The 23087-nt window shown below is 39.9% G+C and overlaps 2 protein-coding genes across 3 annotated transcripts in view; both read right to left on the bottom strand.

The window, feature by feature from the left end:
- Positions 1 to 8206, bottom strand: part of nek9 (NIMA related kinase 9) — a 32607-nt gene extending 24401 nt beyond the window's left edge. Inside the window, exons 1-3 of the mRNA XM_079386211.1 lie at positions 7720 to 8206; positions 4407 to 4584; positions 4141 to 4196 (exon numbers count right to left, since the gene is read on the bottom strand). Coding sequence (XP_079242337.1) covers positions 4141 to 4196; positions 4407 to 4584; positions 7720 to 7905 — 420 coding nt within the window. The 5' untranslated portion in view covers positions 7906 to 8206. The remainder of the gene's footprint in view (positions 1 to 4140; positions 4197 to 4406; positions 4585 to 7719) is intronic.
- Positions 8207 to 10256: 2050 nt separating this feature from the next.
- LOC306850079 (uncharacterized protein) overlaps positions 10257 to 23087 on the bottom strand; it is a 115216-nt gene continuing 102385 nt past the window's right edge. For both annotated transcript variants that reach the window (XM_079385516.1, XM_079385517.1), the window contains one exon: positions 10257 to 11360. In XM_079385516.1, coding sequence (XP_079241642.1) covers positions 11257 to 11360 — 104 coding nt within the window. In that variant the 3' untranslated portion in view covers positions 10257 to 11256. The remainder of the gene's footprint in view (positions 11361 to 23087) is intronic.

Below are 23087 nucleotides of genomic sequence, written 5' to 3'. Positions count from 1 at the left end.
TTTATTTTGAAATCACGATGTACAACAAATCGCATATTTAGAAATATGTTGATGTATTTTCTTGTGTTGGCATAGGTTTATAAATGACTTGCGTTACAAATACAGTGAGATAACGCACACTGCTTTCTCAGATGATCGTTAAGCAACACAAACTCACAGCATATGCAGAGGAACAGGAACACTTTATATGCGTGATTGGAAACCCAAACAAACAGGACATGCAATAAAAGACAGAATAATACAAGCACTATCAAAGGTTTTACCACAAACTCAACTTTATTCTGACATCGCGAGACTGCTTTCACCTCAAGGAGTATCGTCACGTTTAATATTGCGAGATCTCGTGCGCTCCTGAAAGCCAGGTGAAATAGCTCTATATTTATATCAGATGTGCTGCGTTGTTAATTTTGAGTGAAAAGATTGTTTTTAATCGAACACAAAAATTAGCACTCATTTCATATATACTGCCTTTTTGCACTTTTCAAGTACCTTTTCATAAATATTAGAGGTCGGCCGATTTTGCAATCGGATAGTTCATTGCAGGAACTTTCGGGAAAAATCCATGCCGATAGTTTTCCAGGTTGCGTCCGTTGCTGGGGCAGCTGAGAAGCATCCGCTGTGATTATACAGTGCCAGAGCAGCCTCTAGAGGAGAAATCACTGACACCTCGTGCTGCTTGTTTTGACTCGCAGAGCGGGAAACTTCAGACGTGGATTTAAATGCAGCCGACAGAAATTCCTTCCATGCCACAGAGCGCCAATTACACAGTTCTCCATTAAATTACATTATATTTGTCCCAAATCGCTGTTAAAGGGTTACTCCATCCCAAAAATGTATTAATCACTTTTCATACTTGAAAGACATCGCCAAAATAGTCCATCTGCCATCAGTGGTCCAATCTGACTGTTATGAAGCGATAAGAATACTTTTTGTTCGCAAAGAAAATAAAAATAACGACTTTATTCAACAATTCGTCTCCTCTGCGTCAGCGTAGCACCATTTTGGAGAGTATCCGCTGGACGCAAATAGCATATGCTGTTCTGTGTCAGCCGCAACACACGGATACGCTGTTTTCATTCAAAACAAAGCATAGAAGATGTATCTGTGTGGTGCAGCTGACACAGAACAACGTACGCTAATTGTGTCCGGCTTTTACGGGTTTTGAACGACATGGGGGTAAGTGATTAATGACAAAATTTTTATTTTGGGGTGGAGTAACCCTTTAATGTACATAATAGCTTCACCCTAAGGCTGTAAAATTGTTTATTGAGCATTTTTCAGCAAAACGTTTGTCTTTCTGCGGCTCTAATAAAGTGTATGCGTCATATAGAGTTATAATATAGATCGTGCTTTGTCTTTCCATTTTTTTTCCAACTCAACTTCAAACTTATTTATACCACATTGTTCATTCTTGAAGTAAACTTATGTCCATTTAGTGATTAAATAAACTGTTTTCGAACACCGCTTGCATTGAACACGGCGTGTGTATGATGTGTGTGAGATCCCTGTGAGTTTTGGTAGACTGCACTTCTGCCCAGTGTGTGACTGCCATATTTTGTTATTTTGATTAGATAATCATCAAGTGTTCTAAAATAGAAGCAAATGAAGTGTGAAAGTATATATATATGTAATTTCAGTGCTATGGCCTTTGTGTAGGCATTTAAAGATGGCCATCTTTAAGCTTGACTGTTGAAATGAAATGGTAACACTTTAAATAAGAGTCCATTTGTAACATTAAGATTACTGAAAGCTGGAGAAGAGTTTGTTCATTTCAGCATTTACTATTACTAATACATTTTTACATTTCTTCTGTTAACATTAGTTAATTAACTATGAAGTAACTTGAATAATCAAAAGAATAATTCATGTTAATATTTTTATTATTTTACAAAGTATTGTTCAGTACTGTTTTTAAATCGGTTGATTAATCGGTATCGGCCAGTGTGGGCCAAACAAGCTATCAGTATTGGTAAAATCCACTATCGGTTGACCTACATTTACATTTATTCATTTAGCTGACGCTTTTATCCTAAGTGACTTACAATTGCTATATATGTCAGAGGTCGCACGCCTCTGGAGCAACTAGGGGTTAAGTGTCTTGCTCAGGGACACATTGGTGTCTCACAGTGGATTCGAACCCAGGTCTCCCACACCAAAGGCATGTGTCTTATCCACTGCGCCATCACCACCCAATAAACCTCTAATAAATAGACCTCTAATAAATATGGCTGTTTTCAAGGGATTTCCAGGACTTAAATTTCAAAAAGTCAAATTCAAGTACTTCAAGCACTTTAAGGGCCAGTTTTACTAACAGTTTACGCCCGCGCAAACCGTCTTTTGGCGTTAAAATAGTGTGGTTAGACTTTTTACTAAAGATGCACAGTGAAGAATTAGCGCTGAAAAGGAGTGGACAGTCATTTTCGTGCCTGACCTTATTGAACATGCATTTGTAGGAGTTTCCCTTTAAATGTATTTTTAAAATGATTGCAGTTTTCCTAATAAAATGTGTAATTAAAATGAATCTTGCAACGCGATTTACTAATGTTTGCGCTCGTCAAATTAGTGGCATTTGCGCCATTATTTAACGCCCCAAAAAAGCATGTCTTAAACTATTTTGCGCTTGAAATGGCTCTCAATTATTGTTGCAGGAGGAGGTACTGCAGAGAACAGAGAGCACGTGGTAGAAGGGAGAGGATTTTTTCCACGTGTATTAATTTATTTGGAATGCCAGAAGAACACATTATCTGAACATATCGTTTGCCAAGCCATGTTATTTTTAATTTGCTTCAGAAAATAAAACATGACTTGGAACCCTCAACTAGGAGTCACACAATACCAGATCTATCAAAACTTCTAGCAAACCTTCATTTTTTGTCCTCCAGTTCTTTTCAACATACTGTGGCATCTTTATTCTTTATTTGCGACTACGCTAATTTGCACTGCACTTGGTATATTGCGTTGGTCGATATGTAAATGAGATATTGGGTCTGTGTTCTGTCATTTGCACGTTGTCAGTGGGGCTGCAACGATTCCTCGATTCTATTCGAGTATTTGATTTTTAAAAATCCTCGATTGCATTTTGCCCGTGTCGAGTAATCGACAAAATGCCAGAAGTGGCACATTCCACATATTAAACCCATTTAAAAATCATAATAAAGCATAATGCTATAGTGAATTCACAAACACTACTATTCAATTAAATGAATATATGCGATGCAGGTTTAATATATGCGCTTTAATTATTTACATGCGTGCAGGTTACGTACGTGCGTCTCAGAGCGGCTCTGTTCGCAGTAAATGCTGCTCCGCACAAACTGTTATCAGTTAACGATAAATGTGTCGAGCGTCTCAAACTCTATCTCTGCATGTTGTTGTGAGTTTGGGTTTATTATAACGTTCATCTGGGAACACAACGTGCACCATTTCATCAGATTTGTGAGGTAAATCATATATAAACCTAAGCAAACACAGAAAAATACGTCAATATCTTTCTCAATATGCTAATTGTTCATCGCAATTTCAAAATAAAAGTTAAAACCCACACTCTGAGTTTGTTTTGATGTTCACATATTCAAGAAATGGCCATTTATTAAAGATTAAGTGGATATTTTAATTAAATGTTGTTGAGTCAGTATTAAACGTGGATTAGATCACGCAGTAAAGTGTAAAAACAATCGTCAGGGCGTTGGCGCCTCCTGCAGTCATTTGTTATAATGTGTAATGTACTTTAGCGCTTTTGTTTATAATACATTGTGTCTTTTAACAGTTTTGTTCAATAAAACCATATGATTTCTTGCTTTTGACACTTTATTTGAACTAATTATTACTGGCTCATTGCTATTATATTTTAAGTCATTTTAAAGGCTATTGTTTGCATAGGTATATTTTTATTACTACAAAAAAATATATAATTACCTGATTAATTGTCAGAATAATCAACAGATTACTCGATTACCAAAAGAATCGTTAGTGACAGCCCTGGTTGTCAGTAAATCACCCGCAGACATTTTCCCTCCCATCGGCGCTGTTTTGGAATTGCTCTCTCGTGCTAATTTGCCCTGTTTAGTAAAACTGGCCCCAAGTACGTTATGAGAACCCTGTGTGAGACGCTGTGAGCTGACGCGGTTCTCCTGAACTCACCTCCTCCTTGAAGAGCACTCCCTTCTGCTGGCTGATCTTCTCGTAGAGGTTTCCACCTGCACAAACACATTCAGACAGCTGTTCAGCGGCTCATCAGGGCTCTGGTCTCTTCTGTGTGTGTGTGTGTGTGTGTGTGTGTGTATGAGTGTGTGTGTATGAGTGTGTGTGTGTGTGTGTGCATGTGTGTATGAGTGTGTGTGTGTGTATGAGTGTGTGAGTGTGTGTGTATGAGTGTGTGTGTATGAGTGTGTGTGTGTGTGTGGTACCGTTGCAGTACTCCAGCTCGATCAGCAGCGTGTTCTTGTCCATGAAGTGGTTAAAGTAGGCAATGATGTTGTTGTGCTGCAGGATGGACAGGATGCTGATCTCGTTCATCACATCTCTGCGCTTCTTGTCCGACAGACAGTTCAGATCGATCTCCTTCCACACCACCAGAGAGTTATCCTGCACACAATCCAACAAAACCAGCTCGATCAGCTAAACCGGTGCATGTGTTTGAGATATCTGATAAACTGGCAAATGAGCCGCCATTGTGAGACTGCAATAAGAGTTTAGAGGACGTTACGACTGTGTCAAAAACTGAGCCAAAGCCATTGAGGAAAACAAATGTGTATAAAATGTGGAATGTTTAATATTGTGTTCTATTCAGCATGTTTGTGCACAGATTTGTAGATTTATGGAGGATTGTTTCTACCATCAAATAAAAAATACAAAAAGATAGCTGCAACTTTATATCTAACAATTATTTTTTCCCCATGCAATTCTTCAAAAACATTGTCTGAATTGTGAGATAAAATATTCCAATAATCATTTTAAAAAATTATTCAGTTTTTCTCTTATTCCATTCTTTTTTTTCCTCACAATTGTAAGTTTATTTTCAATTTAGACTTTTTCCCACGCAATTCCCCTGATGAATTATATATAAAGAATTGAGAGAGAAAAAAATAGAATTGTGAGAAAGTCAGAATTTTCATGTTTGTTTGTGTATTTATTTATTTATGTGTGTGGCTGAAACAAGCTTTCCTTGCAACTGCATGTTCAGATCTCACAGGTCCAACTTTTCTTCTAAGAACTGAGAGAAACAAATCTGAATTGTGTGAAATAAACTCAGACTAGAGGTGTGCGATATGACGATTTCTGATCGTGGACGATAAAAATGTCTCCACGATCTGCTTTTGAAGAAATATGGTAGTATCGTGCTCCAGCGACATTGTGTCAAATACAGTTCTGGCGCCGCCGTCTCTATATACTGTACAACACCACATACAGCAGTAGAGTTACTCTGACAGGACACTGCACTTATTCACGATCGCAGAAGTACATTATTTGCACACAAGCCTTGCTGGTTAAATGTTTAATTCACGCGCTGGTCTGACGTGCGCTTGTTCTGAGCACATACACCTGAAGCACGCGCACTAAAACGCCTGTCTAACAGCGCCTGATTACTCAACTAACTTATCTTTTGCGCTAATACTGTCAAAACACACAAGGTTTACATACAGACTCAGTTGGTTATCTCTAAAATGAAAGTAAATAGTTAAGAGAGAAACGGATGCGTGTCTGTATATTAGATGCGTGCAGCTCTTAAAGGGACAGGACACTAAACGTGCTGTCGACTGTCATTAAAGGGATAGTTCACCCTAAAATTTAATTTCTGTCATTATTTACTCACTCACATGTTGTCCCAAACCACTATTAATTTCTTGTGCTGAACCCAAAAGAAGATATTTTGAAGAATGAGGGTAACCAAACAGTTGCTGGTCCACATTGACTTTGATAGAAAGAACAATCCTATGGAAGTCACTGAGGACCAGAAACTGTTTGGTTTTCCACCTTCTTCAAAATAGCATTTATGTTCAGCAGAAGAAAGAAACTCATTCAGGTTTAAAACAACTTTTGAGTAAATGATGGTATAAAAATAAAACATTATGACAGAATTGACAGACAGATGACAGAATATTAATTTGTGGGGGAACTATTCATTTAACGTTAACAAAACAACAAAACACAGAGAAAAATCACTCACTATTCTTGACTGAAAAACTTTAATACAGTTGCTTTAGGAATCAGTCTATCTAGTGTTTTATTTTTATATTTGTTCATTCAATTTCATTGAATGCTCTGCTAAATACTCCTATTGTACCTGAAAATAAGGCACTGTTTGTTTTATTTGTATATTATGTGTATTTGTAATGTGTATCTTTGTTCTTTTTAATAAGAAAGATAAAATGATGACAGATTTTTTATCTTCGCTCCCTTTGGCCTAAATATCTGCTGTGCATCTTTGTGTTTCTAGTTTGGCTGTAATGCTCAGACAACTTGTGAAACCAAAATAGTAAAACTAACATGACAAAGAATCGTGATAAAATCGTGAATCGTGATATTTCTAAAACAAAAATCGTGATATGATATTTTTCCCATATCGCCCACCCCTAACTCAGACTCAAAAAAAAAAAAAAAAAGAGTCTGGATTGTAAAATAAAGTTACAATTACAACTTTTACATCTTTTATGGCATGGTTGAAACAAGCTTTTTATATGTTGAAATTCTGAGATTATTTTTCTGTGAATTGCAATAAAAAGTGTGATAAAATATTGAAATTACCATTTTTAGTTTTTTTATTGCGGTAGAAACAACCCTTACTTTTTTCTTGCAAATGCGAGTTAACATTTTGCAATTCCGACCTTTTTTCCGGCAATTGTGAGAAATCTGAACAGCAAAATATAATCTCAGAATTGTGTGAAAATATAATTGTCAGAAATATACTATTTATTTTTAAAAATTGCAATTGCTTTTTAGAATTTTGTATTCTTTGTCAGAAATAATCTTCCATAATAAAACATAATTTTGAGAAAGACAACAGGAGCTGCTTATATGTACATGTACAACATCAGGATATGCAGTCCAGGGGCCAGCGGTTCAGAAGTCATCCGAGCAGATTTTGGCCATCGGATTGGATCAAATATTGAAAACTGTTCATAAGAAAGAAAGGATTCTGAATTCGGATTAGATCACAACATCCAATCTTGGGTTTGATCTGGATTAAATCCTCAGTTTGTGTTGTTCAGAAGGTTTTAGTAAGATTGGGATTATTCTGGTCCCAGCAGAAGAGTGGATTTCAGGAACAAAAGTGTAATAAAACTTTAAAACTGGTCCAAAAAAATACATTTGTAACGTGATGTTTCCCCAAACATCCGTCAATATCAAACAAAAATATTACATTTAAAGTTGCTTTATCACTGATTGTAAACTATATTGTCAGAAGTACAGTCAGAAGTAGTTATCTGCAGAACATTGACATTTCATTTTTTTTCTCCATCAGCATGTCCCTTTAGGGCCTCCGTACAGCACTAGTAATCCGGATCTGGATCAGGGTGAGCAGAAGTAAAATGGGTTACAGCAACACATGCTCATTCTGATCCAGATCACACTCTTTGAAGAACTGTCCCCTGGAGTTTAATTCGACTCCGTCATCATTATCAGTGGGCGTGGCTAGAAGGCCCAGCGCGCCAATCAGAGCAGAGTATGTAGTTAATGGCTGCTGCTGATCTGAATATGTAATGAGAGAGTGCTGCTCACCTCAGTGCGTCTGTACAGAGTCGCTTCTCCGAAAGAGCCCTTTCCCAGCACTCGGATGGGAATGTAATGCAGTCTCTCCTCTTCTCCGCTGAAAGCTCCAGATGTGGATGATCTTCCACTGACTGATTCACATCCAGACTCGGAGTTCAGAGATGCGTAATGCCGCTCGTACTCCTCCAGAGACATCTTACAGTAACGCTTTGAGCTGCTTCGGTGATTTGACTCAAAGATCGCCTCAGATCGCACACATCTGCGCTGCAATATCGCGCGAACACACGTTCAGCCGTTTAATCGGAGCACACTACTTTCTTCGTGCCCCGTTTCTTCTTTTCCAAACTGAACTACACAAGATGAAGTTGCCGTCGGGAGTCATTTCCGAGAGGGAGTCGGTTCAGTCGTGCGTTTGTTTTGAACAGGCGCGCGTCCGTTGAGTTCATCGAGCGAACCGAGTGAATCTTTGAGAGTCGACACCGCTCTGTTCGGACACAAACAACACAGGAACCGGAAGTGAGAAGGTTTCACAGCTCACGGCCTTTTATTTCAAAATAATGTGCAGCATGACATAAATCGATCACATGTTATTATTATTATTATTATTATACGACCATCTGGTTGGGAAAGCATGGATAGATGTTTATAAACATAGCTGATGACTAAAATCCTAATAAAACGAGTTATTACGGTACACGAACTATATGTTATATATATATATATATATATATTGTTTCATATTTTAAAACCTTTTCTGAAATTTAGTAATTCAAAATGGTGCTTCTTTAAAATAATAAAAACACACTTATTTTTGTATGTTATGCAAGTAGTTATATAATTGTAATATTTGTAGAAATACTTTTTGAGGCCAAAGCATTATTTTGTTAATATTCACATCAAACAGTAGTTTTTAAAATCATTATAATTATTTATATATATATATATTAAATAAAGTAATTGGGGAAAGAGATCATTATAAGTTCAGCCTGCTGTATGTTGAGCTCAAACTAATGTAAACTTGCACTCATCATGTTATGAATGCTTTATTATATGTGTTTATTCTATATATTTGTGGAGCTGCTAGTGATTGATGAACTGTTTTTAAACTTTCTAATGACATTCATTAATACATGACTGTAGATTATCAAACATTATGTACTGATTAACATGTTTATTTCCATATAACAGCAGACTTCTGCAGATCACACTGTACTGCTGCCAAACATCCAACATCGTCCACGAGTCTCTGATGAATACAGTCGAATTAAAATAAAGAAATGAATGCTGGTCTGACTATCTGCAGCACATGTTCTTCTGACAGAAGCTCCTGATTTATCCGGCGGATCTGTGTATATCAGCTCATACTGTCCACTTACATCACAGCACAACTCATTTATACCTGAGGAGTTTCTCTATTCTCATTAACAATCATTACACCGCTGACAGAATCTGAGACAGACACGAGCAGCACATTCTGACAGACAGCAGCTCAGCTTTCCCCTGCAGCAGATCTATACACCACTGTACACATATTAGTGTGGAGACAAGCCGAGTAAAACTTACAAACATGTGAAAATTAATATATTTGATGCTTACTGGACATATAGAATCTTACAACTTATTTCCACAGAGAAGCCACAAGAGGGCGACACACTCCACTGAATACACACACACACACACACTCCACTGAATACACACACGACCACACACACACACACACACACACACTCCACTGAATACACACACACACACACACTCCACTGAATACACACACGACCACACACACAGTTTACAGCGACCCTTCATAGATGTTTTTTTTTTTACTGTACAAACTGTATGTTCTCCTAATATATCTCCTAAACCTTCTCAAAACACTTCATTCTGTCTGATTTATAAGCTTGTTTCCTCATGGGGACCAAAAAAAAAAAAGGTCCCCATAAGGTCCAAATTTACTGGTATTACTGTACTTGTAGGGAATTTTGTAATGTTACTGGTATTACTATAACGTAGGAAAGACAAGTACACACGCACACAACATTCGTATGCTACATATGGGCCAAATGAATAAACACATCAATCAAATCATGTTCAGGGATGATTCAAATGCACAGAAATGAGGGTGTGTGTGTTGCTCCCATGAGGCCGCAGCTGCTGTGTGTGTGTGAGAGTGTGTGAGACAGCTGCGCAGACACACCTTCACAAACACAGCACTGTATAATGTGTGGAAAAGATGTGTCATACACACACACACACACACCTGTGTAGATCAGACCAGACTCTCTCAGGGTTGCGAGAGATGCATTAATGTCTGCAGATGACATCACACAACACTCATAATAATCGTCCTCCAAACTCTGAAATCTCATTCATATTTTCAAACTTGTGTGTTTAGATCAATGATGCTTCTCATGTTCCATAACTGATCGAAATATAGCTTTAAATACATGTGCGTGAAAAAACAGCTTGCAGATTTTCAGTTCAGTCTGATTCTCTCACAAACCTAATACAGTACAAGTCTGTTAAACTAACTGAGACTTATAGCACTTGCATATCATTGCTCTTTTATTGGTTTTGATTGCTTCTGTTGTCCTCATTTGTAAGTGGCTTTGGATAAAAGCATCTGCTAAATGACTAAATGTAAATGTAACCAATTGTTTACATTTATTTCAAATAAAAAAAAGCATAAAAATGGAGCTGTATACATTTAAATATGCACATAACACAGTTTTGTAGAAACCATATGTGTCCCTGCAGCACAAAAGCAGTCATGAGTAGCACAGGTATATCTGAAGCAATAGCCAACAATACATTGTATGGATCAAAATTATACATTTCTCTTTTATGACAAAAATCATTAGGATATTAAGATCATGTTCCATGAAGATATTTAGTACATTTCCTACTGTAAATATATCAAAACTTAATTTTTGATTAGTAATATGCATTGCTAAGAACTTCATTTGAACAACTTTAAAGGAGATTTTCTCAATATTTAGATTTTTTTGCTCCCTCAGATTCCAGATTTTCAGATAGTTGTATCTCAGACAAATATTGTCCGATCATAACAAACCATACATCAATGGAAAGATTATTTATTCAGCTTTCATATGATGGATACATCTTAAGACCCTTAAGACTGGTTTTGTGGTCCAGGGTCACATTTAAATTGTGCACAGTAATTAGGTTTCTACACCAATCAGTTGTTGGAATATAAACATTTAAATGGTGGCTGTAAAAAAAATTGATTTCATGAGAGATTTATTCAAACATGCATTAAATAAAACATCACTGACAGGTTCAATAAAAATAATGAATATGTAATTTATCAAAATGCTCCTCTCTAAAGGTTTTTTCTCTATCTATTGAGTTTATGGACATTGAATGTCTTTTGTGAGGAAAATGTGACATTACATGACATAGTTTACAAGCGGTTTCACAACAAAACTGCTTTAGCTGGAGACAAAAACATCATAGACTGCAGGTGTCATGGACTCGATCTGAGCTGGAGATCAGTAAGAGCAGAACTCAAGAGCAACAATCTGTCTGCTACACACAGAGCCAGCAGGAGACGCGGAGGACACAGCGATCCGGCAGATCTTCCACAGGAACCAGAGCCACAGCAGCACCGCAGCGATCCAGACGCTCCAACCCTGCAGACACGAGAGCACAGGGGTCACACTACACACTCGATCCTGCCCAGAACACACACACACTTCAGTTATTGAGCCGCTGCGACCCTCGGCAGCTTGTGGCTCTGAGCGCAGACATATGGTCAGAGCAGAGGCGTGCGCGTCCAAACACACCAGTCTATACACAGAGGAGCAGAACATCTGCAGTTAGCCATTAACAGCAGATTAACAGCTTGTAGAATCTGCAGAAGAATTGATCGGGAAGGTCTGTAAGCGCAGGAGTCACCTGATACGCCCTTACAGCACTTCAGAACAACCACGAAACAATACCATTACAGCTGCTCAAAACACTTGACCCATCTGATTGTTTCAAGGTTTTGATTTTTTAACGTTTAACTAGATAGATAGTAACATTCTCTGTATTAATCATCTGGTTAAAGAAAGTTCACTAACACTTTACTTAACGCCTTTATGTGTAATGCATTATTATTATAAGTATGTCTTGTAATGCACATTATAATGCATTGTGCAATCTCATGAATAACACAGTTAATACATTACACTTATCCATTCATTGTTACACTATGCATTTTAAATTCAGTTATGACAAGATATAATGTATTGCAATGCACATAATGAATAATTGTAATCCATTATGCCCTTTAATAATACTTTATAATGCATTATACATAAAGTGTTACTGAAAGTCCCAAGTGCAGCACATATTAAGTTCAACATGGTGTAAATATAAAACACATTCAATTGCTAAATATCTTTGCAGAAAAGATGCATGAAATATGAAGGCAAATGTTGGGTAACACTTCATTTTACAGCATCCTTGTTACACATGTACTTACTATATATAGTAATAACAAAAAATATGCATAATAACATGCAACTGACCCTAAACCCTCATTATAGTATGTACATGTAGTTAATATTTCTCAGTACCTGAATGTATAATTACACCGTAACAAGGACACCTTAAAATAAAGTGCAAACTCTCTTAAATACATTCAGAAATAATATAATGTAAGTAAAATGCTAAATAATCCATATATATCTTTCAGATGTTCAGTGTTCAGGCTCAGGTTTAGAGGTCAAAACTCTTCCTGACTGACAGTATAACAGCAGTAGTGAATGATTATTAACAGCAGCACTTTCAGTCTGTCAAACTTTAAATAGCAGACATACAGTAGTTCTGCTTTCTGTGTAAACATGCGCTTGACGGCCGTGTTTGACCTGGCAGCATCTCGCACATGAAACGGTGCTCTAAAAACACAGCGCTCAAAGTAAAAGAAGCTCATCTGGCATCTCATAAGCTTTTTTCCCATTCCACTGCGGCGTACAATTGCATGTCAAATTGTAACGTTTGCTAACATTTTTATTCAAAAGCATGAGAATTGGTCCCTTAACTAAAGCGTTACCAACATTTCTATATGTACGGAAGGAGAAGCACAGAAGGTACTGCATGCTAGCTTTGCTCAAGTGCATGATCCACACGTCGTTCTAACAATAAACTCTGCTTAAGCACAGGTGGAGAGCTGCAGTTCAACCATACAATGCTGTTTCTTGAAACTTTAGATTTGGGAAACACCAAGCTGCTCAAATATGTTAGTAACAACAGAGATATCGACCACAGTTGCTTTTGAGAAATGCATCAACACATGGCTTTGATTGGGAAACGCTGATGGCAGCTTCCTTCAAAACAGTCACATGACCTGTTTAAAGCGAGCACTGACACATTCTGCCATTTTCTCATGTTGTTTTTCATGTTGCTACAAACCCAAAATCTCGATTAATCATCGGAACATAAATCAAGACATTTTTAATCAAACCCGAGAGGTTTCTGTTTCCCACTGAAGGTCCAGGTAACTTAAACACCTTCAAGATGCACAATTTACTTGAGATGCACAATGAAGATGAATAAAAGATGAATAAATATTTCTGAGAAATGTAGCTAAATGCATTTACGCTTAAAACAAGAGCATATATCATTCAGACGGGTCAGAAAAATCAACTAGTTTTCCCTTTGAATGAGGTTTATTTTTCTGACTGCATTGGCAGATATTTATTCCAAAGCCAAAAAGCCTTCGCAAAACAAATCCAAATGATTCGCGCAATCTAAATCTTGTGATGAGATATGATCACAATATCTGCTGAGCAGATTTCAGTTAGGCTTTTATTCACATCGTAACAACACACGTATGGTAAACACAGCAGTGTTTGTGTGATGCACTGTATGCATGTGTTTATTTGTCAATAAATGACTAAATCTGTTCATCATATAAAGTGATGGCATGAGACTTCAATTAAACCGCTCGATTCATTTTATTGTGCATTTATCTTTTATGTTCCCTGGCCAGAAGGAGGAACAGAAACCTCTCAATTATCTTATCGTACTTCACGTTTCAACAATTAACCAAGAACAACATGAAGGTGAGTAAATGACTTTTTCCCCACTAACCCTTTCACTCCAATTAGCCTGAGTGCACCGCAGGTCAGTGTGAAGCACAAACGCGAACAAGATCATCAGACAAACGAAGGGACGCTGCGATGGAAAGGTGAAATCTCTTTTGATAGTCGTCAGGCTCTTTCATTAGGAACACACACACAGCACGTCACAGATCGCACGGCGAGTAATTAACCAGTGTGAATGAAAACAGCTTTCCTCTGTGTTTTACGGAGGCCTGCGGTTCTCTCCGGGCCGCTGGACTTTCATCAGGAGATCAACAGCGCTGTCTGAGGAGAGCACATTATATTAGAGACACGGTCACCTTCATCGCCATCAAACGCTCCATTCATGCCAGCTCCTGCTTTAAAGGCCCCGGTTTGTGTTCTTTAATAACACTGTCCTGCATCATATTTGCTGAATAAAATCCAATACTTGTTTCTCACTAATTCAGGGGTGCTGTCTGTTTGCCATAGCATGCCACTTTCTTACTAAATATGTGCATCTCATATCAGTTTTGCTTTCAAGCAGCATTTGTAAGGAGAAGCATCTTGTATTTTCCATAAATCAGCAGAAAAACTGCCACAAACACACGACTCATGTCTCATCTGTTCCAGATTACAACTATTTGATCAATTCTCAGCCCATTTTCATGTGTAGGACATTATCTTATGCCCAGGGGCGGACTTAACCAATAGGCGAGGTAAGCGGCCGCTTAGGGCCCCGGGGAATCAGGGGGCCCCGTCTGATATTCGCGAAACATACTTGGCAAATGCACTAATATGTATTTGTGTTATGGAGAGAGTCAAATGTTCACTCCCCATTCAAAACGGCGAGTTTTTGTCAGGTGCGGAGGAGTCCTGCAAGCTTGTGAATCCTCTCATTATAACAGTGTAGAAATGATGTAAATAAGAGATTCATTGTGCAGAGAGCTTATTAACGGAACGGCGTGAGATCACGATGAACTGAAGTGAGTGACAGCTTTTAGTGATTATAGACGGAGCGCTCTTTCTAGCTGCTTTAACTGTCTCAGAACAGAGATATTCACCTCTGTAAAGAAATTGTGTTTCAAGTCATAATTTTATTTGTCTCGACGTCGACGCAAACTATAAATGCAAATGAACTATAAAATAAAAACGTGTATACAATGCATGAATGCAATGACTGGAGATTTTTGCTTAATAGATTACATTTTCGATGTGTTTCTCGGCAAACCCTATCGTATGCCTTAAGAACACTTGGAATACGGAACCAGTTGTATGGGATCATTTTTATGACATTTTGATCCTTTTTGTAAAAAGATCCTTTCCACATTTTCCACTTTTATATTTTGAATACTTCGCTCTATTGCATTGAAAAAAAATTATAATAAATAAAAAAAACGATGTACTTGATGGAATGATATTTATTTATAATTTTGAACTCTGAATAATCAAATTAGGTAATATTTGGCCTTTTTTGCAAATCAGCGGATTTGTTTTTTAAGATTCATGGTTGATCTAATTGATTCATGGTAATCTAATTTATTTAATAACCAAAGCGCTCAAATAAAAACAGAGCTGTATATGAGCATTTACGGTCCCCTCCATAAGTATTGGAACAGTAAAGATAAAATTGCTCTGTTGGCTGTGGAGTCAAGACATTTACAAATATGATTAAAAGATGAATATGAGACAAAACTACAGAACGTCACATTTTATTATTAGCCGTTTCAACACATACATGTTTTACCAAATAAAAAGAACAGCACTTTTAGAGTTCATCCCACTCATTGATGTGAGCATAAGTATTGGGACAGTTGAACATAAGGCAGATATAAAAGATTAAAAGCTATTATTTAGTTGCAGATCCCTTGCACACAATCACAGCAGTGAGTCTGTGACCCATAGACATCACCAGACTCTTGCTCTCATCCTTTGAAATGCTTTTCCCAGCCTTTAATGCAGACAATCCCAATTGTTGCTTGTTTTGGGGAGTTTCTGCCTTTACTCTCCTCTTCAGCTGCTGAAATTCATGTTCAATCAGATTTAAATCTGGAGATTGACTTGGGCAATCTAAGACTTTCCATTTCTTTGCTCTTATAAATTCCTTGACTGAACTGCAGGGTGTTTTGGGTCATTGTCCTGATGCAATATGAAGCACTTCCCAATGAATCTGGTGGCATTTTCTTGAATATTGGTAGGCAAGATGGTTTTGTACCCTTCCAAATTCATTCTGCTACTGTCATCATACATTAAGTCATCAGTAAAGTTGAGAGGACCTGTTCCAGAGACAGCCATGCATGCCCATGCCATGACACCACCTCCACCATGCTGTACAGATGAGGCTGTATGCTTGGGATCATCGCAGTTCCCTTGTTTTCTCCACATTTTTGCTTTCCCATCCCTTAGATAAAGGTTCATCTTTGTCTCATCGGTCCATAAACACAGTTCCAAAACTCTTCTGGCTCATCTTTGTGCTTTTTAGCAAACTCTACTCTTGTCTTTCTATGTTTGGTGCTGGTCAGAGGTTTGCATCTTGCTGTGTAGCATCTGTAATTCTGTGTCAAAGTCTCCTGAGGACAGTAGATTGTCAGAGCATCACCCCAGCTTTCTGGAAGTTGCTGGTGATTTTACAGACACGTCTTTTAGGATTCATTTTCACAGCTTTTATGATTTGTCTGTCATCAGCTACTGTTGTTTTCTCAGGCGATCAGGTCGTTGTTGGTTTCCAAACTCTTGATTTCTCCATGCGCTTTGTTTTTGCTAGAGCTCTAATTGACTTCCTCTTTTCTTTTAGCATCAAAATTGTTTGCTTTTCTCTCAAAGTCAGCTCCCTCGTCTTCATCCTGGTTTGTGTGTGTCATCATCGAATGCAAGATTCAGAATACAGAAGTAATGGATATAACTGATACGACACATTCCCTGCTTTTAATATCTGAAGAATTAATGCAACAGGACACAGCTGATCACTTAGAAAGACCTGTGAGGCAACTGCTCCAATACTTATGCTCACATCAGATAGAGGGATGAACTCTAAAAGTGCTCAACTTCTTAGCTGCTAAAACATCTGTGTGTTGAATCACCCAGTAATAAAATGTGACATTCTGTAGTTCTGTCTCATATTCATCTTTTAATCATATTTGTAAATGTCTTGACTCTGCAGCCAACAGAGCAATTTTGTCTTTACTGTTCCAATACTTTTGGAGGGCACTGTATATTGCAGTTTTATCTAAACTTTTGTTTCTACTCCAATTTGTTGTTGAAATATGAACATTTAAATATTAGCTACAGTAAAAACTTGCTTTCATGACAGATTTATTTACGCACATTAAATAATAAAGAAAAGCAGAAAGTAAAAGTCTTAGTCTTCATAGTCTAGCATCAATAAAGACGTGTAGATTCCTGCAGTGAATTTCTGACAGGTTCATGTTTTCCAAACGCACAGCCTGTGGGTCAGTTACATTAACCACTAAACCGGTGTAATTGCTCATAAAATTCAGACCTTGAGTGCCTTTACATACACATTAATAAACGATTCTGCTTAATAAGCTGACAACACGTTTGGTCATGTAAACGCACTAATGCATAAACCAATTTTGCTCATTACCCTGATTTCACCCGGCATATAAACCTGCATTCAGTCTGCTTTCTGAAGTCTGCATGTGATAAAGCATGTGGATTAAACCCTATAAAGCTACTGTTTCAGATTTGATGCACACATTTCTAAGGCCTCTAAATGATCAACATGATCAGTCTTTGCTGTTAAACCTGTTTCACACTCAATCTCCTCCATGTCTTCTGTCGTCTGATAGTTTAGAGTGTTTTATCCAGTAAAAGCTCTTTTAGTGTAATTGTAGAAACGTCCAGCTTCAGCTGCTGCTTCAGTGTCTTTTTCTGTCAAATCTTGACTGATTTTGATCAAGTAAACGTCAGAATAACTGCAGTCATATCTCCAGATGAACTCTTACTGGACTGAAGCAGCTCAGCTTTACTTGATTCTCCATCAATAATTTTCTAGATAAATCAGTGCGTCTCAAATCTGATCATCAGGATCTTTTGAGGAGCGTTTGTTTCCAGAAGCTTTACTTTCACTGTTCCTCAGCGGAGGAATGATCTTCATCTCACATCTTCTGAGGAGCGTTTATTTCTTCATCTCTCAATCAGCATCGGACTGCATTGCATTATATGTTTGGATCATTTCAGTCTCATCTTACTGAGACATATTATTGCAGCTATAGAGTGACCACTGATATTTAGATCATTTTATGTCAGTATCTGCTCTACTGTTATAAAGATCTCAGTGATTTACATTATCATGCATATTTTGCTCAGTTTGAGTCTCTGAATAAAACTGAGCTGTTTTTTTCTCTCCATTTTCTCGCTATATCAGACTATATGAGCCATAAAAGCCTGACAGATCAAATATGACACTCAACAAAAACACATATGCAAACCTTTTAGACATTGTTTTTAGATTTTGTCTAAAGGTACAATAAACTGTTCCATTTTTTTTTTTTTTTATAGTTTTCCTGAGTATTACTACAGCCGTCAGGCTTGATGCTTTAACAACATCACAACTCACATCAATGCATTACTCAGAGTGGAATACACAGGAACAGAAAATAACTTTGTCTAAAAAACACTGTTTTCTTGGATTGCCAGGTTATTGGTTTGCATGTGAACTGTTTAAACAGGCTATTTCAATAAACTGATTTCTGGTAGGTATCGACTGATGTGCATGTAAACATCTTCATTTCTGCTGAGGAACATCAGCTTGATTTCTGAAGCGCGTCAGACCACAGACACCTTCTGCAGTGGTTCTCTGAGATGCGTCCAAATGTCCAGAAGCCAAACACTCATCTGTCAGGCGATACGAGACGAGATTCAGGCTTGCATGAAGCCAACAGATCTGTGTTTTCATGCTCAACTGTCCCGTCCAAGCAGAAGGGTTGGAGGGCAGAAGTCTTCATCTCTCCTCTGATATGGTGGGGCTGTGACCCGTGAAGCGGCTCTGGGCGCTCTCAGAGGCCATCGAGACGACTGACAGCTCCATAAACACGTCTGAACATATGCTACAGCATATGAACACATGCCTCAGAAACAGAAACCTCCACATGAGAAGATGAAGAGACTCTAACACAGATAAATGTGTGTGGTTATTAATGCATGAATCATAACTCGTTTAGTGAAGTGCTTCTGTCTCAAAATATTTAAATGCTTTCAGTATCACTACTGTAGCACTATAATAGAACACAAGGAATTTAGATGCCTTCTGAATGATAACATAATAAAACAATATTCTTCTCTTTAATTTTAACACCCTAAACTCGGGACATTTAATCAGATCAACCTAGATGAACGAGTTACATCTGCATTCAGTCACAACAAGCAGTCCAAAGCAGTGTTATTTTAGTATTATTGAGAAACTATTATAGACAGTAATGATTTGATTAAATGTTTATGTTTACATGTTGTTTAAATTCATTAACACTTTTAATAATTTTTATTTTTATTTTAAAGTTTTAGCAATTATGTTTTTGTCAATTTTATTATTATTATTTGCAAACGATTAAATAGTTTAATTAGTTTAAAAGTTTCAGTAATTTTGTTTATATATATACACATACATATTGTTACAAGTTGGACTCGGACACACAGGAGATATAAAAGAGGTAAGGTTTATTTCGACAGATGAGCAATGGCAGGATATAGCAGCGGTGAGTATCAGATGTAGAGACGTTGGCGGATGAATAGAGTGGATTACTGAATCATGTGTTTCCTTGGCAGGAGCTCGTGGATGGACAGGGAGACCACACACCTCTTTGCTTTGTGGAAAGTTCCAGGAATGACGAACAGGGATCCAGGACACGGATGGACAACACTTGGAGGAAACACAAGGGGTTAGTACACAGGACGGTAAGTAGCAGGTAGGTCGCTGAGATAATATGTAGGAGTCTACTTCGAATAAATGAGACCGGACGTCTGACTGTGGTGAGGTGTGTGGTTTCATAGCGGGGTTTAATGAGGTGATGATGAAGTGCAGGTGTGCCCATTAGTACTCTGGTGAAGGTGCTCGCTGTGATTGGTGGAGGTGAGAGCCTGGTCGATCTGTAACATTACCCCCCTCTCCACGGCCCGCTCCTGGGGGGCCGAAAACCCTGACGTCGTGGTGGCCTTCCTCTTCCTCTGGGGGCTGGACAGTTGGGATGGGTCGCATGGAATTCCTCCAGTAATGTGGGATCTAAGATGTCATCTCTGGGGACCCATGATCTCTCCTCTGGCCCATAGTCTTCCCAGTCCACTAAGTACTCCAGGCGGCCACCACGGCGCCGGGAGTCCAAGATCTCCTTAACCTTATATATGGCTCCGTCCTCCAGTATTAATGGGAGAGGGGGTTCCTCGCTCGGACCAGGCTCTGTGGAGGGAGAAACAGGAGAGTGATAAGGCTTCAGGAGTGAAATGTGAAAGGTTGAATTAATTCTGTAATATGGGGGTAACTGTAACTGAAAAGTGACCGGGTTGATTCGCTTGAGAATGGTGAAGGGACCGACATATCTGGGACTCAACTTCTTGCAGGGCAGACGCAGCTTGATGTCCCTAGTCGACAGCCAGACCTTCTGTCCTGGTTGGTATCGCGGGGCTTCTGACCGGCGAAGGTCGGCTGTCATCCTGCGTCTGCGTACTGCACGCTGGAGCTGGTGATGAGCATCGTCCCAGACCCTCTCGCTCTCTCTGAACCAGTAATCCACCGCAGGTACTTCCGAGGGTTCCCCTGACCAGGGGAATAACGGTGGCTGGTAGCCGAGCACGCACTGGAAGGGAGTGAGTCCAGTCGAAGCTTGACGTAGGGAGTTCTGGGCGTTACTCGGCCCAGCCAATGAACTGGTTCCAAGAGTCCTGGTGGCTATGGCAGAAGGTTCGCAGGAAGCGACCGATCTCCTGGATCTTCCTCTCTGTCAGCCTGTTCGTCTGGGGATGGTATCCTGACAAGAGCCTCACGGTCACATCTAGGAGCTTAAAGAACCCCTTCCAGACTCTGGAGACAAATTGTGGACCACGATCCGACACTATATCTTCGGGGATGCCAAAATATCTGAAGACATGATTAAAGAGGTGCTCCGCTGTTTCCATAGCGCTGGGTAGACCTCTTAGGGGGAGAAGTCGACAAGACTTGGAGAATCGGTCCACTATTACCAAAATGCAAGTGTTTCCATCCGATGCCGGCAGGTCGGTAACATAGTCTACTCCCAGATGTGACCATGGACGATTGGGCACGGGCAGCGGGAGGAGTTTGCCTGCTGGTAGATGGCGAGGGCTTTTGGACATGGCACACTCCGCGCATCCCCGAACGAACCTTCTCACATCGATCCCTTACCAGCGAGAGGGTTCTGTCGGTCCCTGGGTGGCCAGTGCCCAGAGAATTATGAACGGAGCAGATGATGGCAGTGCGTTGCTGTCTAGGAACATATTGTTTACCAGGAGGGCGGCTGTGGAGGCATTGGCAGGAGTGACCGGCTCGGTAATCCACTGGATAGGACAGGTGAACATCTTTTCTGGGATGATTGACTCAGGGGTTTCGTCGGTTTCCTCAGTGGCATGAATACGTGAGAGAACATTGGCTTTGGTATTTCTGGACCCGGGACGGTATGAGATGGTAAAATGGAACCGGGTGAAAAAGAGAGCCCATCGTGCCTGACGGGGATTGAGCCATTTGGCATCCCTTAGGTATTGTAGATTCTTATGGTCTGTCAGGACGGTGAATGGGTGTTGTGCACCTTCCAGCCAATGCCTCCATTCCTCGAGGGCGAGCTTGATGGCCAAGAGTTCTCGGTTACCGATGTCATAATTCCTTTCCGCCGGGCTGAATTTCTTGGAGAAGAAGGCACATGGATGGAGTTTGGCCGGGCTCCCCTGCTGCTGAGAAAGTACAGCTCCCACGCCTGAGGTGGAAGCGTCAACCTCTACCACGAAGGGTTTCTGGGGATCAGGATGAACGAGGATAGGGGCGTGAGTAAAGGCTTCCTTCAACTTCTCAAAGGCCTCTGTGGCAGCTGGGGTCCAGGACAGAGACTTGGGCCTATTTCTGAGGAAGTTGGTGAGGGGACTGGAAATGGCACTATAATCCTGAATGAATCTCCTATAAAAGTTTGCGAAGCCCAGTAATCTTTGGAGTTCCTTGATGCTGGAGGGTGCCGGCCAAGTTCGGATTGCCTCCACCTTCCCCTCGTCCATTCGGATGCCATCACTATCTATGATGTACCCGAGGAAGTGTACTGAAGACTGATGGAATGAGCATTTCTCGGCTTTGAGGAACAGATGGAACTTCTTCAGTTGCTTCAAGACCACCGCAACATGGTGGCGATGTTCTGCCAAGCTCCGGGAGTAGATGAGGATGTCATCGATGTAAACTAAGACGAACCTGTGTAGAAACTCCCGGAGCACCTCGTGCATAAAGTCCTGGAACACGGAGGGGGCGTTGACTAGGCCATACGGCATAACAAGATACTCATAGTGGCCGGTTGGTGTAACGAACGCTGTCTTCCACTCGTCCCCCTCGCGTATCCGGATGAGGTTGTACGCGCTGCGGTGGTCGAGCTTTGTGAATACGGTGGAACCACGAAGATGTTCCAGGGCCGCTGGGACGAGAGGAAGGGGATATCGAAACTTCACTGTAATATTATTAAGAGCCCGGTAGTCAATGCAAGGCTGCAAGCCTCCGTCCTTCTTGGCCACGAAGAAAAAACTCGAAGCATCAGGGGAGGTGGATGGATGGATGTAACCTTGTTTTAAAGCCTCGTCGATATACTCCTCCATGGCCTTCTGTTCGGGGATTGACAGAGGGTAAATTCTACCCTTGGGCACTGGCTCACCTGGCAGGAGATCTATGGCACAGTCCCATGGCCGATGAGGAGGTAATTTGGAGGCCTTCTCCAGACTGAACACGTGTGCACTCCTTCCAGAACCAACAGGGTGATGAATTCCTCATGTAAGTGACTGAATCTTAGGTGCACGGGCCCGGCACTGTATCGGACTGTGGTTCGTTCGATGGGCCTTCCCGTTATCGCATGGATCTGGTAGACGGTTTGGTTGGCAACGGTCGGGAGGTGGAGTTGGCGGCAGAGGCTCCCGGAGATGAAGTTACCGCCGGAACCGGTATCAAGAAGGGCTTGCACTGGAATAGAGACGTTAGAGGCAGTAAGCATGACTTCAAATGTGAGTGGCTTCATATTCTGAGAGATGGGTTGAATGGCACTCACCAAAAGCTGTGGTGGGAGAATGGGGCATGTCGACCTGATATGCCCACCCTTTCCACAA

This window comes from Barbus barbus (genome assembly GCF_936440315.1).
Source record: "Barbus barbus genome assembly, chromosome: 30".
Classification (NCBI taxonomy): domain Eukaryota; kingdom Metazoa; phylum Chordata; class Actinopteri; order Cypriniformes; family Cyprinidae; genus Barbus; species Barbus barbus.
The sequence above is the reverse complement of the archived record's forward strand: the minus strand, read 5'-3'. Positions and strand labels throughout refer to the sequence as shown.